Raw genomic sequence first — 21,422 nt, forward strand, 5'->3', positions numbered from 1 at the left:
ATGCAGTTCTCGGGTAGACAAGGGGTCAGGAGGTGATGGATTCCCGGCCAATCGCACCAATTGTTAGAATAATTTTTTGTATCTATCAATGAGATTCAAGGAGTCTCCGGAACAAATTGAAGTATTGCGGCCTTTTATTCTCGTTAACGAGGGGACAAAACAACATCAGATTAAGTCATCTTTCAGCCTCTGTCTGCCTCTATCCTGAATGACAGAGTTTTTATACATAATCTGAGAATAACATGTTAAAACTTTATCTGGAAATTCTAATCTCCCTTTTTAGGAATTCAGCTACCCCTCCTCATATATAATATCAGTTATCTTAACAATAAAACATACTACACATTTTGTTAGTCAAGGCTTTACAGATACACAGTTTTTGTCTTCATTAGATAAAGTAAATATAAATTTAAAACTTTTCTAACAAAAACCTATATAAATTTGGTATCACCGTAATCGTATTGAGTCGCAGAATAAAACTAAAGTTGTCGTTTTTACCGCACGGTGAAAGACATAGAAACAAAACCCCAAAAACAATGGAGGAATCACAGTTATTTCCAATTTCAGCCCGCAAATAATTTTTGTTCAGTTTCCAAGTACATTATATGGTACTTTAAATGAAGTCAAACTACAACTCCTCCCGCAAATAATAAGCCCTCCCACCATTCTATTGATGGAAAAATAAAAAAGTTATGGCTCTTGGAAGGAAAAACAAAAATGAAAAAGCAAAAACGGATCAGTACTGAAAGGGTTAATTTCTAATAAAAACCCATTTATGACCACATATGGGGTATTGCCATATTCAGGAGAAATTGCTTTTTCTTTTTTATCCCTTGTGAAAATTAAAAAATTAAACATTTTAGTGGACAAATATGTTGATATTCATTTTCACGGCCTAATTCCACAAAATTTTGTGGGGTAAAAATGCTAACTATACCCCTAAAAAAATTTCTTGAGGGGGTGTAGTTTCCAAAATGGGTTCACTTTTGGGGGGTTTCCACGGTTTTGGTCCCTCCAGGGCGTTGCAAACTCGACATGGCACTGAAAACCAATCCTGCAAAATCTGCGCTCCAAAATCCAAACATGAGTTTATGACCACATTTCGGGTATTGCCGTAATCGGGAGAAATTGCTTTACAAATGTTGGGGTGTTTTTTCTTCCTTGATCCTTTAAAAATTAGAAAAATCTGTTTTCACAGAAAAAAAAAAAAGGTTATTTTCATCTTCACAGACTAATTCCACTAAATTCTGCAAACAAAAACTGTGGGGTCAAAATGCTAACTATACCCCTAGAAAAACACCTTGAGGGGTGGAGTTTCCAAAATGGGGACACTTTTGGGGGGTTTTGACTGTTATATTCCTAAAAAAAGGAGGCCCCAAAATCCACTAGGTGCACCTTTGCATCTTAGGCTGGAGCTTCAGTCCATTAGGACTCTAGGGCCACATGTTGGATATTTCTAAAAACTGCAGAATCTGGGCAATAAATATTGAGATGCATTTATCTGGTAAAACTTTCTGTGTTGCAGAAAAAATTTATTACGAATTTCAGCAAAAACAAATTTAATTTGTACATTTCACCTCTACTTTGCATTAATTCCTGTGAAACGCCTAAAGGGTTAAAATACTTTCCGAATGCTGTTTTGAATACTTTGAGGGGTGCAGTTTTCAAAATGGGGTGATTTATGGGGACTTTCTAATATAAAAGGCCCTCAAAGCCACTTCACAACTAAACTGGTCCCTGAAAAAATAGCCTTTTGAAACTTTCTTGAAAATATGAGAAATTGCTGCTAAAGTTCTAAGCCTTGCAACGTCCTAGAAAAATAAAAGGACGAGAAAAAAACGATGCAAACATAAAGTAAACATATGGGAAATGTTAACTAGTAACTATTTTGTGTGGTATTACTATCTGTTTTACAAGTAGATACATTTAAATGTAGAAAAATGCAAATTTTTGCTAAAATGTGAAGTTTTTCCCAAATAAATATTGAATTTTATGAATTATCAAATATAATATGACACGACAAAACATTCCCAGACTCGCTTGTTTAGGTTAAAGCATTCCAAAGTTATTACCACATAAAGCGACACATGTCAGATTTGAAAAAATCATGTGTGTCCACAAGGCCAAAACAGGCTGTGTCCTGAAGGGTTTAAGCAAGAGAAATGCAGCTCGATCGGGTTGAGACCTGGTGATTGACTTGGCCATTGCAGAATATTCAACTTCTTTGCCTTAAAAAACTCCTGGGTTGCTTTCGCAGTATGTTTTGGATCATTGTCCATCTGTACTGTGAAGCGATGTCCAATCAACCTTGCTGCATTTGGTTGAATCTGAGCAGAACAACCTGAACACTTCAGAATTCATCTGGCTACTTCTGTCTTCATTTACATCATCAATAAACACTAGTGACCCAGTGCCTTTGGCAGCCATGCATGCCCATGCCATCACACTGCCTCCACCATGTTTTACAGAGGATGTGGTGTGCTTTGGATCATGAGTCGTTCCAAGCCTTCTCCATAATTTCTTCCTCTCATCATTCTGGTATAGGTTGACCTTAGTTTCATCTGTCCAAAGAATGCTGTTCCAGAACTGGGCTGGCTTCTTTTGATGTTTTTTGGCAAAGTCTAATCTGGCCTTTCTATTTTTGCACCTTGTGGTGCAATGTTTAACTTGCATTGAGAGCTTCTTTGACCTCATGTTGTGGGTTCACAGCAACAGCTACCAAATGCCACACCTGGCATCAACTCCAGACATTTTACCTGCTTAATTGATGATGGATTAACGAGGGAATAGCCCATGCAGCCCATTAAATAGCTTTTGAGATAATTGCTCAATTACATTTGGTCCCTTGAAAAAGAGTCAGCTACATACTTAAGAGCTGTAATTCCTTCCTCAAATTGGGATGTGAATAACCTCAAATTAAAGCTGAGTCTGCACTTTAAGCCCATGTTGATTATATAATTGTATATTCCATATGTTTTGGTAAGCAGCTAAAATGCAAAAAACTTGTGTCACTGTCCAAAAAACTCTGGACCTAACAGTATATATGCTGCAGCAGTATGGAGGACATTATACAGCAGTGATGAGTAGTTTAGCTGAGAATCCAGCACTGGGGTTTACATCTTACCAGCAGCGTGTCAATGTGCTTCTCTCTGCAACCTCTTCCTCCCACTGCTCACCCCTCCACAGACTTCGGCTATATTCACACGATAGTTAAAAACGTCAGTTTTCAGAACAATGACGTTCTATGGGTGTATTCATATGGCAGTTTTTTTTAACAGCCCATAAATATTGGCCTTTAAAAAAATAGGTCATGTCCTATTTTTGGCCGTTCTCACGGCCTCCATAGAAGTCAATGGATCCGTTTTTAACGGCTGTCAATACATGTAACAACCGTTAAAAGCAGATCTGTGACATGGGCATTGGCAAGGGAACTACTAGTTCCCTTGCTGGCTATCGGCGGCATACTCACCGGATGCAGCGCTGTCCTCTTCAGGTGTGATCTCTCGTCTTCACAGGTTCTGCGAAGGCCACGCGATGACGTCATCGCACCGCCTTCGCAGATCCCGTGCAGACGAGACCACACCTGAAGACGACGAATGTCGGCGCTGCATCAGTGAGTATGTAGGGAACCCAAAAGTTAAATGTAGTGTATTATTGCTCTCACTACAAGGGCAGTGTGGCGCTAGTACAGGGGGCACTGTACATAGTGGTCAACTGTAGTGAAATTTCCGGGACTGTCCAGAATTTACAGAGACAGTCCCTGAAAATTCCTACAGGGAGGGTGTGTGTGTGTGGCATCATCTACATCGGAGCTGTCGCATAAACAGGGGGTCTCTGTGGCATCATCTACAGGGAGGCTGTGTAGCATCATATACAGGGAGGTGTGTGGCATCATCTACAGGGGGTCTTTGTGGCATCATCTGCAGGGAGGCTGTGTGGCATCATCTGCAGGGAGGCTGTGTGGCATATGCAGGGGGTCTGTGTGGCATCATATACAGGGGGTCTGTGTGGCATCATATACAGGGGGTCTGTGCGGCATCATATACAGGGGGTCTGTGCGGCATCATATACAGGGGGTCTGTGCGGCATCATATACAGTGGGGTCTGTGCGGCATCATATACAGTGGGGCTGTGCGGCATCATATACAGTGGGGCTGTGCGGCATCATATACAGTGGGGCTGTGCGGCATCATATACAGTGGGGCTGTGCGGCATCATATACAGTGGGGCTGTGTGGCATCATATACAGTGGGGCTGTGTGGCATCATATACAGTGGGGCTGTGTGGCATCATATACAGTGGGGCTGTGTGGCATCATATACAGTGGGGCTGTGTGGCATCATATACTGGAGGGCTGTAGAAATAGAAATAGGTCCAGAGAAAATAGCGTCTAGGTGAACATGTGACCTTCCTTTGGTTGTTTTCAGGGGGCTGGGACAAAAAAAAAGGCCAACAAATGAAATTCATCAGCTTTTTTTAACGACCATGAAAAAAAGATGCAAAAGGCATGACAAACGGCCATTAAAAACGGACAGATGGACTGGAAATGGATGAAAATTTGGAGACACACTGATGCAAAATGGACATGAAAAACTGACAGTTGATCAATTTTTAATGGCCATTTTTTTTTTCATTCGTGTAGCCTTAGGGTATGTTCACACGTAGTCAACAAAAACGTCTGAAAATCCAGAGCTGTTTTCAAGGGAAAACAGACCATGCTTTTCAGTCGTTTTTTTACCAACTCGCATTTTTCGCGGCGTTTTTTACGTCCGTTTTTGGAGCTGTTTTCATTGGAGTCTATGAGAAAACAGCTCCAAAAACGTCCAAAGAAGTGTCCTGCACTTCTTTTGACGAGGCTGTATTTTTACGCGTCGTCGTTTGACAGCTGTCAAACGACGACGCGTAAATAACAGGTCGTCTGCACAGTACGTCGGCAAACCCATTCAAATGAATGGGCAGATGTTTGCCGACGTATTGGAGCAGTATTTTCAGACGTAAAACGAGGCATAATACGCCTCGTATACGTCTGAAATTTGGCCGTGTGAACATACCCTCGTCAAAATACAGCCTCGTCAAAAGAAGTGCAGGACACTTCTTTGGACGTTTTTGGAGCGGTTTTCTCATAGACTCCAATGAAAACAGCTCCAAAAATTGACGTAAAAAACGCCGCGAAAAATGCGAGTTGGTAAAAAAACGTCTGAAAAGCAGGGTCTGTTTTCCCTTGAAAACAGCTCTGGATTTTCAGACGTTTTGGTTGACTACGTGTGAACATACCCTTACATACACATGTGTTGCTGAGTCACACTCTCTCCGCTCCCCCTTCCCTCTCCATAGAAAGTTAAAGGCAGGCAGTGAAGAGACACCACCCCAACTTCTGCAGTCTTTCTCATCTGCTCTGTAACCAGGGACGGCCAATGCTTGACAACAGGAGGTGGATAGCAGGAAGGGCGACACCTGGTGGCAGTAACTTCACACAGAATTTGCATGGCTAAAACAACTACATTTTAAAACTAAGTAAATTACAAAGTTGATTAGATCAGCTTAATTTTTTGAAAAGTTAGTGTCCATTTAAGTAATCAAAACGTATGTACTCTTACCCTGTAGCTCCTTTCAATAGATCTTAAAGGAACAGTGTCATCACAAATTTATTTTTCATATGTTAAAGATGTTAGTGCTTTATTAAAAACGTTTATATTTATTTGTGTGTTTGTGTTTTACTTTTTCTTATTTTTACACTTTTTCTTCCCTATGGGGGCTGCCATTTTTTGTTCCATTTCTGTATGTGTCGATTAACGACACATACAGACATGGAATACGGCAGCCACAGTCCCATAGGGACTGCGAACGGCTCCCGTCCCATCCACTTCTGTGTACGCCGTCTGTGTGGGAACTGCGCATGCGCCGCTCCCACACAGTCCAATTTGAAATTGGCGCCGTCCGGCGCCATTCTCCTGTGGACCGGAAGTCGCGGCCGGACAGTAAGATTACTACTTCCGGTCGCGGCTTCCGGACTTGTGCACTTGGACCAGCGGCAGCAGACGGAGCGGACGGGCCGGAGGGAGCCGCGGCGGCAGGAGCAGGTAAGAGATTTCAATGTATGTTCGTGTACGTTTACTATTGTATGTTAACCTTCTACACTGTGCGTTAGCTCAAAAAATGGCGACACACAGTGTAGGAGGTTAGACCGTTCAAACCCCTCGTTTATCCCGGCACTAGTCAGGATAAAGGAAGGGGGGATGCTGAGAGCTCACTAGAGCGAGGGCTTTTTACCCAATTTTGCAATGCTGCAATTTTGGGAATAGCTCCATCTAGTGACCAGCAATGGGAAATATTATAAATTAGAATCTAATTTATAATATTTCCTGACTCGTGAAAAAAATAAAAAAAATTTTAACAATGTTTAATCACCTACACACTAAATGTTTAATTAAAAAACAAACAAACATGTTTTTCTGGCAACACATTCCCTTTAAGCAGTGTTTCACAGTACTAGTATATAATCTTGTATGTACTGTTACTGGGAAGCAGAGTGGCATACTGGAAGCAGCAGATGAGATTAGTCAGAATATAAAGGCTGAACGAATTTCCAGGAGATAGAGGAGTTAGGACAAAGGAATGGACGAGAGCCAAGCCAGAAGGCAAACAGAATGATGCATTAGAGAGGAACCAGAATCAGGTCAAGGAACGAAGTGACCAGATAATTGGAAGATACCTGAGGAAGCTAGAGTCAGGCTGGAACTGAAATTCAGGTGGTATTGAGCAGGTTGCATTAAAATAATCTGCCAATTATGTTGTCAGGTTGTAGTAGATGTCATGTCAATGCAATATGACCTGAAGTACAGAGCAGGTCCAACAGTGGACAAAAAGGGGGTGAGTGTGGTGACACCAGAGGACACTGGTGTAGGATCCAGGAAAGGTGAGTAAGGTTAAGTCTGTGTATCATTTAATTCTAACATTACTTTTACATTTAGCCTTCAGCCTGAAATTCTTAGAAAACGCCATTGATAGTAGATTAGTAGATGATATACACACAGGTATCGCCAGCAGGTGGCAGGAGACAACAGTTTGTAAATATATGAGCTTTAAGAGTATTCCACCGGTAGGGTTTGGCCATATAAACGATTGGTTATTTTGTTGCAATTGTAAAAAGCTCTGCAGAACAATTAACACAGCAATGATAAACATTTTATAAATATTTTTAAGCCATGGTGTTCTGAAAATGTAGAGTACCAAATAGAAAAACTCATATTGATATATTTGGTAATGTAATATGGCATTTCTGCTCTAAATGGTTAGACAGGGACTGAAATAAGCGATGACCATCTCCGTACAGCGCTGTAGAATATGTTGGCGCTATAGAAGAATGACTATAACAGCAATAACTAAGATCAGTAGGTTCTCAGTGGTTGGGTCACCACCATTCAGATTTTTATGATATAGACCATAACACTGATCTGTATGTAGAACACAAAGGGAATCTCTCCCAAACTAATCGCACTGCTATGGGACATACCACTGCATACAGATAATGGTGGGAGATCAGACAACACTTTCCAAGGTAAAGCATTCTAGAGTATGGGTGCAGCACGGAGATGTCTTGGAAACAAGAGTGGGAGGTAGTGATAAGGAAGGCTAGCCCTAGGTCATCCGATTGGCGTGGGACGGTAGGAATGGATATTTCCAATCCTTTGTGGGAATTAGTTACGCTGCCTCAGAACAAATGGTTTGTATTAATGGCTATATGGCTTGGAGAGGTAGAAAATTCAGCAAACTTGCTCATAGGAACACAGCATTTTTACAGTGTATATATAGTTCTGATAGAGTGATGTATAGCACATATATGGTGCATCGGAATATGCTCCCCGGGACCCAGGAGCATCAAGCTCCACCACTGGTTCAGCACTAGGTAGTGTGTGTACCCCAATAATTATTTTCTATTAATTCAATACTGTCCAGTATGTCTTCATGATAATCACGTCTACGTTTTCATGAAAGGCAAGAATTACAACTTGCTGCATGTGGAAAAAGTAAACGATCAAGTTTTTCTAAGGCAGTCAATTTATTTTCTTCCAGTTATCAACCTCACACACTAAGTGCTTGTTTATAGAAGTAGTAACACCTGCATGGATCATTTCATTTACTTTAGAGGAAAAAAAAAAATCATGTGTCACTGTACAAAGATACAATCATAGCTCCTGGAGTTCAGATCTGTTCTCCAGTATAGAGATCTTGTGTTCCCTCTCCCAATCCTCTACTTCTAGAAAAAACTTACAGGCGAGCGAATCTGCAGAATGCAATGTACATTGTAGGAGCGGACTATATAGGAGATACAGGGACACCATCGAGAATCTTTCATGTATCTCATAGCACCTGGGGATAACCGCAATCATTAGCATGGTAGAAAACATCACAACCTGTTCTAGTTATATAGAAGCCATACAGTTTTCTAGTCTAGCTTATAATTGAAACTGAAAAAAAGTGAAGTTTGAATGCTCTTTTTGACTTTTTTTTTCCCCATTAAAGACAATGGAAAATGTGCAATGACAATACAAAAAAGATGTAGGGCAGGTCTAAGAAAAAAAATTAAAAAAATAAATAATCGCACATTTATTTGGTTCATTTTGTAAAATCGGATTCTTATTTTGGACCTTCAAGAATGATAGGAAAGACAATTTATTTTAAGTTTTTTTCATTTCCGAATTCCAAAAGCCATAATTGTTGCATTTTCCCATTGACGCAGCTGTACGACAGCTTGTTTTTTGTGGGAGGAGTTGGTTTTATTGGCGCCATTTTGAGGTACATGTAATTTATGGATTAACTTTTATTCACTGTATTTAGGGAGGGGGTAGAAAAAACAAAACAAGCAAATGTCATCATTTTTTTTTATAATTTCTTTACACTGTTCACAGTACCATATTAACAGCATGTTCTTCTATGGGTTGATACCATTGCGGCATGTGTAGTTTCTCTTCGGTTTTAGTATTTTTGCACAATAAAACGATGTTCTATAAAGTGGTGACAATCATGCATGGCTGCGGCTGCAAACAGTATCTATGACGCACGAGCAATCTACCTAACGATTACAGAGACAGAATGACAACATAGAGGGAAGTTGTACGTTGTAGAATAATGAGCAAGACAGACTGCCAAGCAATCAATATATTTATCGGAGATTGTGTAAACTTGCCCATACCCAGTCATTATGATCGCATGGTGTAGTCATGAAACGTTTATATAGTAAACTCCAACATGGCCAACTCACTACAAATGCAGCACATAGTAATACAGGTAAGAAGTCAAAATGATCTTCGGATATATTATAAATACATGTGATAAGATCACACTGGTAATGCCTGTAATCCGACCACAACTGATTTCCAGAAATAAAGGGCTAGAGGACACAGCTATTTTGGACCTTTAGGCCGGGCTCACATGGGTCGAATACGCTGCATAAAACTACGCAGCGCATCCAACCTAGAATCCGCAGCACATTCCATACAAAAAATGCACCACATTGTGGTGCAGTTTGTCGGGCGGAATTTCCGCTGCAGAAAGCGGAGCTAGAATTAAAAAATAAATTAAAATACTTCCCCCGGCCATAACTATGGCGACGCATCCCTGACGTCCTGCAGCCCAGCCTCTTGGGATGACGTTTCATCCCATGTCACCGCTGCAGCTAGTGATTGGCTGCAGCAGTCACATGGAAAGAAACGTCATCCCTGGAGGCTGGGCTGGTCGCAGGAGCAGAGAGATCGGGGTAGGAGATATTTTTTTTAATTGCGATCTTTGCGTTGTAAGCGCAGCTGTTCCACCGCAAAAATTGCAACAATCTGCTTTTTGTTGCGGGTTTTACCTCCCCTTTGAACTCAATGGAGAAAACCAATAACAGAAAACCATTAATTCTGCACTATAAATTGACCCGCAGTGTGATATTTTTAAATGTTTTTTCGTCAGTTTTTTTTATGCAGCGTGTAGATGAGATTTGTTCAAATCCCATCCACTTTGTGGCTACTAGAATACACTGCTGATTTTCCACAAAAGCCATAACTTTAAAGGTGAAATTCACACGAACGTGTGCGTTTTTTGCACATTGCAGTTCCATTTGTCTTCAGTTTGGTGCGTGGCTGCGTGGAAAAAAAAAAATGGAGTGGGTTTTATTTTTCCCTTCATTTCTTGATCTACTGTTGCGCGAAACACGCGCAGCACACGGAAGTGCGTCCGTGTGCTGCGCGTGATTTTCACGCACCCATTGGGTTCGTGATGCGCAAAAAACGCTCAAGTATAGGACATGCAGTGAGTTTCACGCAGCGGACACATGCTGCGTGAAAAACACAGAATATCTGAATGTCCCCATTGCCTTACATGATTTTCACGCGCAAATCACGGGCGTGAACTACGCGCGTGGAAGGCCTTAAAAATTTTTGTTGACCTAGCCGTAGGAGGGTTTGCGTTTTTTAATGCAACCATTTTGGGGTACATATAATGTATAGAAAACATTTTTGGATTTATTTTGGAAAGGCATGGAAAAAACCTATACCGCAAGTTTTTTTGCGATTTGCTTCTATGGAGTTCACTCTGTGGCATAAGTAACTTTACTGCGGGTTGTTACAATTACGGAGATACCAAAGTTAATATAGTAATTTTTTTTACGTTTTACCACTTTTGCACAATAAAAAACATTTGAAAAAAGCATTTTTTTTGTGCTTACATATACTGAGAGAATTTAATTTACATTTAACTTTTTCAGTTTTTCGGAGCCGTGTGAGGGCTTGTTTTTTTTTTTTTGGGACGAGCTGCAGTTCATTGATAACATTTAGACCGGATTCACACGAGCGCAAAAGGCACTTAACAGCTCCGTGTGTCATGATCATATGGTGCGCGGCTGCGTGCTTTTCGCGCAGCCGCCATCATTATGACACTCCGTTTGTATGTTTGTAAACAGAAAAGCACGTGGTGCTTTTGTTTTCATTCATACTTTTCACTGCTGTTGCGCGAATCACGTGCGTCCCACGGAAGTGCTTCCGTGTGCCATGCGTGGTTTTCACGCACCCATTGACTTCAATGGGTGCGTGATGCACGAAATACGCACAAAGAACGGACAGGTCGTGAGTTTTACGCAGCGGACTCACGCTGCGCAAAAATCACTGTCTGTCTGCACGGCCCCATAGACTAACATAGGTCCGTGCGAGGGGCGTGAAAATCACGAGCGTTGCACAGACGTATTTTACGTATGTCTGAATAAGCCCTTAAAAAGGTAAATTATACTTTTTATTCCATTTTTTTGGGGAGGCGGAATAAACATAAAACAGCAAATCTGGCATTGCTTTTATGGCACTCAATGTGACGGATAAATAACGCGTTAGTTTTACAGTACAGGTTATGGCGATATTTAACTTATTTTTATACTTTCACATAATAAAGCATTTTGTAATGGAAAAAAATTGTGTTTTTTTTTTACATTTTGATTTAGTCCCACTATGGATGGCTTGATCACTAAAAGAACACACTGCAATACTTCTATATTATGCATGTCAGGGCCTGATGGGTTTCTATAACGAAGGCCATCTTTGTATTCCTATCCGCACCACGCAAGTGTCACCGATGTGGTGAGTGACAAAGTTAATCCCCTCCATCTAACCTCTTAGATGCCATGGTCACCATTGACCACAGCATTTAGGGGCTAAACAGACAGGATTAGCACTGCAAAGTGCTCCTGGCCGCATACTCAAATGTGTTCACAGACAACTACAGATGCCAAAAGAATGTCCTTTTGGCATCTGTCAGGCTGGTATATGCACTTATGCGCTTTACTATACCATCAAGCAAAAAAAACCAAAATGCATACCGTGCGGTACAGTATGTGTTTTTACAACAGTGGCCTATAAGCGACGCATGCAACTGTACGGCATACAATAGCATAAATTGGGCGTATTTTCCCGTTGTACACGTAAAAAAACACCCTAAACGTGAAATGAATGTCGAACACAGCTCGTAGATTTCGGTTACTGAAAGCCTGAAATAACATACTAAGCAAACTGCAAATGATTCGAATGGCCATTTTCTTAGAATGTCACAGAAATCTCTGAGCGAAGCCAAATGCGTTTTTAGTGCTCAACAGCACATGCACAAAAGCAGAATGATTCTTAGGGCCGTGAAATGAATTGGTCCAGTTTGGTTATATTCACAGTACTTCATATTACTAACCAATCATCCTGCTTGGTGCAGACGAGGCACAGAGGACAGAAACGTGTGAATGAAAGTCATGTTTCGAACCACTTATTTAGGTTGTAACCATGTAAATGCCACTTTGCAAGACATTATACATATTTTCTTGTAGAGATTATGTGTGCAGGTATCCATATCCCTGGGGAGATACAGACCTGGTTTTCTAGCTTTTGTGAGACAGTTAGGGCAGATTTACTATGGCAAATTAATCAGAATTCTGGGGCAAATTGCATTAAAAGAAGAAAAAAAAAAAAAAAAGGCGTTCATGCTGTGCACCAGATTAGGTATTCGATACACTTTTTGCACCTCAAAACTTTTAAAAAGGGTCTAGGAAAGGTCTAAAGTAAGCCGAGCAAGAGGGGGGTAAATTAGCAAGAAAAGTCTTACATGTCTTCCAAGATGTGCCAAATATATCTCACAGCCTGCGGCTCTGTAATAAATTTGACATCTTCATCCTGTCTCCTTCACGCTGTCTTTACGTTACAGTATCAATAAATCTGCCCCATTATTCTTACGGTGGCATTTTTTTTTTTAAAAGCTGAGAATTTGCTTTTTGCCTAAACAAAATGGATCAGTCGGATTGGATAAACTGCCCTAATAACTAAAACAAAATAAATTAAATTTTAAAAAAAAACTTGCTTTTTTGGAAATTGGTCTTCCCTTTATCCTTTTGCTTCCTTTAGGTTTGGCAAAAAGGCATAAAAACGACACCAAACTGCGCTGTATGAACACTTCCTAAACTGTGTTGCAGCACCAAGGCTTCCAAGGGGCCTTTCTGGTTCTACCTCCTAGTTTTTCTTCAGTCTTCTACATTAAATGTTTGCTCAGAAGGAATAATTCAAATGCATTTATTCAAGTCTATGCAGAACAAAGTAAAATACTGCAAAAGAGTTAAAGTTAGAAGATTTGGTAGTAAAAGCATGATATATGTTGTGCATTTGCTCAAGACGAAGAGATTACCAGGAAAGAAACAGTTCTCTACATAATTTTGCATAATGTGAAAAGCAGCAGCAGCGGTTAGTTTTCAACATAAACGCATAGAAGAATGCCAGGCACACGGTCTTCTGGGAAGACTACGTTCCTCAATGTGCTCTGTTTGATCATCAATGATGTATAATAAACCACGTTTACCTTTTCAGCACTTTATTTTTTCTCCTACTGGAAGCTGCAGCTGCTGTTCTCCGGGTGTGGGAGGGTCAGCTTGCTGGTCTGCTTGTCTTTAACCCTAGAAAACCCTGTACTAGCATGAACAGGATCTCTTAATTCACAAAATATCACAGTGCTTTCTTTTTGACACTAGATTTTAGATTTATCATCGATCTAAAATGCTGAATGGAGCTCTGCCTGGTAAAGTCATTCACTGAGCCTTGGAACCAAGGAGTGGAGCATGACCTATACCAGGAGAAGTGATGTGCGAGTAAACCAGTCATGGACAAGAGGTAGAGAGTTGTATAGGCCACTATTACCAGCATGGCCTACGAATGAAAAAAATAAAATTGCCTACCAATTGACAGAGTAACAGAAGAGGTGAAGATCTTGGCAAAATTAAAAAGACTACTGACAAAACATATATACTGTTAGGGTATGTTCAGACATAATGCGGGCATTTTACGCCTCGAATTATGCCTGAAAAACGCCCCTAATACGCCTACAAACATCTGCCCATTGCGTTCAATGGGTTTTACGGTGCTCTGCTCCCACGAGGTGTCATTTTTTACGCGTCGCTGTCAAAATACGGCACGTAAAAAGACGCCCACGAAAAAGAAGTGCATGTCACTTCTTGGGACGTTTTTCATTGACTCCATTGAAAAACAGCTCCAATAACGGCCGTAAAATACGCCTCGAAAAACAAGAGTTGCTACAAAAAAAAAAGTCTGAAAATCAGGAGCTGTTTTCGCTTGAAAAGAGCTCCGTATTTTCAGATGTTTTTGGTCACTGCGTGTGAACATACCTTTATACCCAGGGGTCGAAAGTGCTGAACCTTTCAAGGATTGAAAGAGAAAATCCCAGTATAATGCACCACCCCCTCAGGCTCTGCACTAAACATAATAAGTATCAGTTTTGTCTGGAGTGATCCTTTAAGAACTTTTAATCCAGGCTGTGAGCTCTAATTTTTACAAACAGAAAATATATAGGTACTGACCTACCAGGACCGAGTATCTCCACAGAAGTACAATTCCCCGCACTCCTTGATGCGAGTACATGGCCAGTGTACAGCATGGGCTCGGTTTGTCTATCTCTATGTACATGTATAAGCGGAATGTGTCTCAATACATCAGGGGTCAGCAACCTGCGGGACTTCAGCCTGGACTTCAATGAAAGAAGACAAAGACTTCACACACTTACTACATGTACGGTTTCTCGAGCAATGTGAAATTTTTCATTTTGGCTCAATCATTATGTCACCTGGAATTGTAGTCACAATGGCTTCAAATATCAACAGTGCCCAGTTAAGGAACACTAGCGTTCATGCAGACCCACTCCCTCATGTATAACAAAACATTGCTTCAATGGATGGATGTTTATTCCTCAAATATGTAAACATTTATGTATGTACATACAATTATTACTTTGTATCATTTACAAGATTAGCTCCATTCCAAGCACCGCCAACAAAGAATCCACCCCACTGCCAGGCTCCCACACGCACCCACACATGCCCACGTCTGCACACCACGGATGCTTTGACACCAAAATAAATCTCAGCCTTTAGACGGGCTGTGAAAGCACTAATGCTTCATAAATGATTTATTTCTGTAAATTGAATTAGATTTTCTATAGAAAAGAACCATTTTGTTTATTCTGTGTTTAATCCTCTCTTCTGAGAACGATCTTCCGGACACTTGAAGAAGTGTATAGTATTTATATAGAAGTTCCATGCAGCAGCAAAATTCACAAACAAGGTCTGCCACAGATCGATCTCTTTCTAGACGTTCCAAAGGGTTTTAAAAAATACAAACAAGAAATGAGAGCTAAAAGTAGTCAGATCCATCTGTGTCATTAAGATTTTATTACAGGTGAAGTTAGTCTTTTTCCTGTATCACGGTTTTCCAGTGAGGACCTGGGGATCTTAAATAAAACAGTACGAAGCAGTGCCCAGTTATATGATACCCAAGGGATCAGCTTGCAGTGTGGGCTGTAGTAGCTGTGGTTGAAGAGGAGGAGGTAACTGCAGAGGGACTAAAGGTGGTGCCAGCTGACCCGGACTGGAGTGCTGAGCTGAAGGAGAGCTGGTGACGCTTGGAGAGTCGACAATTTCACCCTCATAAAAGAAAAACGGGCACTGCTGAATGAAGTTTTCTATGACAGATTGGTGGTTCTTAGTGGTAGAGAAAAACTCCTTGTTCTCAAAGTCTGGGCGCATAAGAGTAGGCCAGAAGCAAATTGAAAGGTTATCTGCAGTCATCAGGTTTGTCTTGTTGTGTTGACTAACCCTAAGATAAAAAAACAGAAGGAAAAATATAGGATTCACCAATAGATCCTTTTAAAAGCCACTTTTTAAAACCCATTGTTAAAAAAAATTGCTATATATGTTCCACAAATTACGAACATCAGTAGTCAGAGCGGATAGTATCTTCATTCAAGTTAAAGTATTTTATTTATTTCTTCTTGCTACCATATTCTGCAACGCTACCTGTCCCCAGTGGGGCTTACATACTAATTTTCCTATCTCAGACACACACATACACTACAGTTATTTATATAGGGCATCAATTAACCTATCAGTATGTTTTTCTGCTTTGGGAGGAAACCCACGTAAACACGGGTAGAACAAACTCGATACAGACATTGTGCTTAGTTGGATTTAAACCCAGGACTGCAGTTCTGCAAGGCAACCACTAAGCCAACGAGGCTTTTAAAAAACTTCTGCAATGCAAAAAAGTTTTTCATATTTTACACGGAGTGTCCTTTTAAATGATGGTTTTCCATGGAGTGAGAAAATTAAAAAAACTTTTCCACGTGGGCATACTACTTTTTCATCTTTATAACCTAAGTGGACTGTGATAGACTATAAAGGTCTATTTGGGCTGGCTTCGCCTAACAAAATACATAGCCTGGTCTATGCAACAATAAAGAACATAAGGGGACATATGTATGCTCCAGCTAGCTGGCATATAGGAATATATAGCAATAGGAAGGACTTTGTATAATAGTTAGGGGGAATAGAGCAGTTGAATCACTTTATCAATGGCTTTGACAATTTCTAGGAGTACTCCATGGCTAATAGTCACTGGATATTGCGCTTTGCATTGCATGATTATATGACATGACTGTGTAGAAAGCTTTGCTAGTCATGAATCCAAGTTACCATTTAGACAGACTTATTATGTGTCACAGTTTTTATCTGGGTGTGTTACAGGAATTATGTATCAGTCAGTATTTGCAAACATGTCTCATCTGAAAGGTGAATTCTGCAGCACTGGAAGCAGAGTCATTCCCTGTGCAGCGGACATTTCTGATAAAACACTGATACCGGCAGCGCTTGCCTCAGTCTGACAAACTTGAGGATTATATCTTTTCTGGAACACCCAGCCCTTTACACTCATGGGCTCCTTTATGCAATTTTGCAACATGGCATAACATTTAGCAAAAAATGCATATAAATCCATGTTTGTGCCTAAAAGTTTTAGCCCTCGTTCACACGACAGTGAAAAACTGACGTTTTCACACGCCCGTTTTCAGAGCAATGTAGTTCTATGGCTGTATTCACAAGGCCGTTAGTTTAACGCCCCATGAATACTTGCCATCAAAAAAATATGACATGTCCTGTTTTCACTGGCAGACGGCCCACATAGAACTCAATGGATCATTTTTTAAACTGACGTTTTTCAGGAATCAATCCTTGTGATTGCTGTTAAAAACGGACCCTTGCCAAGCGGACTCCCATGGCACAGCGCTGCTTTAACCCCTTAGTGACCAGCCTATTTTAGACAGTATGGGACAACTGTCCCATACTGTAATCATGTTTTCAGTACGGGACAGTAGTTCCACGGAGAGGCAGGGACTCCTAGCGTCGTACATAACTATGATGCTAGGAGCCCGGCTCCCTGCAGTGTGTTCGGTCCGGGACTTGGGGCCAAAATATGTTCCGTCCTTTACGTACCGAACATACTCGTGTGAATCCAGCCTAAAACTGACAGGCAATCTGCTAGGACATGCCTCTGGCCTTTGTTAGGTCCCCGGCTACCATGGCACCCCATCAGGGGCCCGAGAATGCATTGGCGGGTCGCCGACAGGTGAGAGAGGGAGCTCCCTCAATCTGTAAATGACTTAAATGCTGCGGTCGCTATTGACCACAGATTTTAAGGAGTTAAACGGACGCAATCAGAGTAAGTCATCAGACAGCCGAGTACCCGCTCAAGCCTGCAAGGGACACCCGTGCAAGACTTAGACTAGGCTGCAGTGAAAAGGCGGCGGCCTAGCCCAAGGCCCCATAGTGCAAAGGCGTATTGTTGGTCACTAAGGGGTTAAGCCTTAAAAAAGAGAGCATTCTGCGATATCATGTGAATATTTATTTTTTAACCCATTCACCAAGGACGTATGTAATTTGTCATGAATTTAACTAGAATAAAAGGACTAGAGGTTAGGTATTGGTAGGCGAGCTGAAGGCCAAGGCCGCTATCAAAGCAACCTGGGCTTCTATAACACCTCAGCAGTGCAACAGGCTGATCGCCTCCATGCCACACCGCATTAACACCTCAGCAATGCCACAGGCTGATCGCCTCCATGCCACGCCGCATTGATGCAGTAATTCATGCAAAAGGAGCCACGACCAAGTATTGACTGCATATACTGTACATACTTTTCAGTAGGCCAACATTTGGGTATTAAAAATCATTTTTGAAATTGGTCTTATATAATATTCTAATTTTCAGACACAACATTTTGGGTTTTCATTAACCGTTACCACAATCATCAACATTAAAAAGAGAAAAACGCTGGAAATAGATCACTCTGTGTGTAATGAATCTATATAATATGAGTTTCACTTTTTGAATTGAATTCCTGAAATAAACTTTTTGATAATATTCTAATTCATTGGAACACACACACAAATATATACACACTCACCTGTTCAAATGAGTAATAATGTATTTCAAGACTTCATAATTGAAAGGAGGGAAATTTCGTAAAATATTCTTCAAAACATGAAGCCGCTCAATCTTGTCCTGGATTTCTGCAAGTGGAGAACAGTTTTCTTAGACAGAGCATGTTCTTTGCGGTCTTCTCTTGAAAGATGATACAAATATTGCATACTTAAATTTTTCTTCTTTTGTCAAGTTACTGAAAACGCTATTAAACCAAGACTTTGTTATAACCGATTCTGGAAATTTAGTTATTATTGCTTATAAAGCAAACATTTTGCAGTGCTATACAAACATGGGCTCACAATTTAAATGAAATAGGAAAGCTTAAGGCCTCATGCACATGGCCGTGCCCATAACCCATAACACCACGGCCGGCCGCCGATAGCCCGCTTTTTCGGGCCGTTCTCCTATACAAAGTATTGGAGCACAGCCCGTAAAATAGGACATGCTCCATAATTCCCGGCACAGTGCTACGGCACGGACACCTATCCGTAGCGATACGGAAAGGTGTCCGCGGCCAACAGAACTGAATGGGTTCGTAATTGCGGATCGTATTACGGTCCGCAATTACAGAGATTTTATACGGTCGTGTGCATGGGGCCTTATACTATAGGGCGTTAACAATAGATAGTGGCTATGAATCTCTTGTCCTTAAGGGGTTTGGAAATAAAGGTAAGTGCCCCTGTAGAAACTGTAATAGTGGCTATTAAGCCAATAAGGTATATAATGGATATAACCAAGAATGGCTAAACAGAAGTCTTAAAAACTTGACATAAGAGGACAATTGCTGTGGTAAGCGTTTCTTTTTTTTGTGTTGTGTATTTTTAGGTCGACGTGCGTTTTAACATGAACCATCATTGGAGCAATTACTTTAGTCATAAAAGATCCACTAAACACAGTGGTAGTTTTGGGGCCTCAAAAAGTGCCATATTGCTCCATATCACTACAAATATCAAAATGTTTCAGCTTCACCTGAACCTAGCCTTAGGATAGATTTATTTTGGGCTGGTTTCCTGCAAGTTTTCTACCCTTTATATAGTTTATATTCTATAGCCATCTGATAATCTAGAATATCTGATAACTCGCCACCTCAGGTCCCATTGATGCTGGGAAAGAACGTAAAGCATGAGTTCAGATGTTGCGGAAATGTGGCACCAAAAATGTTACAATTTACAGTGCAATACAGTTTTTAAAATCCTACCCACACTGAATTCACAGAAAGCTGCTGATATTCACCTCAGATTTAAAATTTTTGACGCCGATTTTGCATTGGAGAGGGTGAAACTAGTGCAAAATCTGTAGCGAAACAGGCATGCAACACTTGCGGATTTGGCAAGAACTGCAGGGGAAAGCATCTGGCCATAGCCTTACTGTATGTTCTTATTTAATATTTTTCTCTCCCAATATTGCACAATGTTTGAGCATAATCTAATAACTGTGCGAGTACTAAACAGCATCTATCAACAAGCCACCAACCAGTAGAAGGTCGACACGAGTGACAATTCTACTTACTCGAAGCATCCAGAAGGTCTGGGTGATGATTATATGGTATTAGAGGGGCTGGAAGATCAGCAAAAAATGCTTTGAGAGCCCCAGCCACAGCGTTTACATTCACCTCCATTGAAGCCAAGTTCAAATTGTTATCTGCAATACAGATTAGACATCCTTTTAAGCAGAGAAACATGTAGAAATCAATAAATGTTGCAACGATTTTGCTATAAACAGAACAATATTCTATGAATATTCCAGTTTTACTTTGACCGAGGAAGGATATTCTCAGTCGATGACCGTAGCAATAACAAAACACTTACTCAGACATCAATAATAGGCCCAACGTAAAGTATTGTATGAGTTTGGAATAACATGGCTGCTTTCTTCCAGAAAACACCTTCACTCTTATCCATGGGCTGTGTCTGGTATGGCAGCTCAGTCTCATTCAGCTGGATGGGACCGAGTCACAATACCAGGCACAGCTCATGGACAAGAGTGGTGCTGTTTTTTTGGAAGAAAACATCCATCTTTTTCTAATGTTAGACTCCCGTTTTGAAGCTTAGAAATCCATTTTATGCAAGAAACCGCTCAAGGTCCACAGACTCAAGAGAATCCAAGGATGGCTAGAATAGCAGAGAAAGAAACAATCCCACCATCCCCTGTACATCTCAATCTACGCCGATCATTGTATAAAATGGCTAACAAAACAAACACTATTCGCTATACCGGAAGTCTCTCCTATTCGCTATACCGGAAGTCTCTCCTATTCGCTATACCGGAAGTCTCTCCTATTCGCTATACCGGAAGTCTCTCCTATTCGCTATACCGGAAGTCTCTCCTATCGCCATTTGTTGTGACATTGAATTCAAAGTATTGTTCTTAATGGGATTACTGACAGGAAGGCCCGAAAACTGCCCCCATGACCACAACTTTATGACATCTTTAAACCGCAGGTTTTATGTTCCTTTGAACCCTAGCACGAGCCTATTTTGGGGTTACAGGACCGCCAGAATGTCTTCGTTTTTGTGTCGCTGCATTTTGAAAGCAATAATCTTCATATTTTTCTGTCGATGTAGTGGTAGGAGGAGTTATTTTTTGTGGAATGATTTGTATTTTTTAATGGCACAATTTTAGGGTGTTTTTTTCTTTTTAATATTACTGCTGTTCACCATGCGGTATAAATAACATGTTCACTTTTTCTATGGGTCGGTAAGATCACAGTGATCCCAAGTATCATTACGTCCTATTGAAGCCAAAAAAACGCAAGGAGGACATAATGGTAACTTAACCCGTTAGTGACTGGCCCATAGTGTTTTTACGTCGGTCACTAACGGGCTTTATTCCGATGCCATAGACTTTTTACGTCGCTGCATCGGAATAAGTAAACAGAGCAGGGAGCGGTCAAATCTCCCTGCTCTCAGCTGCCAGAGGTAGCTAAGGGCTGGGGGCGTCCCTGCTCGAATGTGTGAGATCGATATTTATATCGATCTCACTTGTTCAACCCTTCAGATGCGGTGCACAATAGCGTGCACCGCATCGGAGTGGTTTTGGAGGGAGCTCCCTCTCATCTCACTGACACCCGGCGATAAGATCGCCGAGTGTCTCCGATGCCAGCCG

General features: G+C 41.0%; 1 protein-coding gene across 2 annotated transcripts in view; it reads right to left on the bottom strand.

Moving 5' to 3' along the window:
• Window positions 1-14,731: 14,731 nt before the first annotated feature.
• ARHGAP5 (Rho GTPase activating protein 5) overlaps window positions 14,732-21,422 on the bottom strand; it is an 84,252-nt gene continuing 77,561 nt past the window's right edge. For both annotated transcript variants that reach the window (XM_075844695.1, XM_075844696.1), the window contains 3 exons: window positions 19,827-19,958; window positions 18,298-18,403; window positions 14,732-15,659 (listed from right to left, as the gene is read on the bottom strand). In XM_075844695.1, coding sequence (XP_075700810.1) covers window positions 15,326-15,659; window positions 18,298-18,403; window positions 19,827-19,958 — 572 coding nt within the window. In that variant the 3' untranslated portion in view covers window positions 14,732-15,325. The remainder of the gene's footprint in view (window positions 15,660-18,297; window positions 18,404-19,826; window positions 19,959-21,422) is intronic.

This window comes from Rhinoderma darwinii, chromosome 12, assembly GCF_050947455.1.
Source record: "Rhinoderma darwinii isolate aRhiDar2 chromosome 12, aRhiDar2.hap1, whole genome shotgun sequence".
Lineage (NCBI taxonomy): Eukaryota > Metazoa > Chordata > Amphibia > Anura > Rhinodermatidae > Rhinoderma > Rhinoderma darwinii.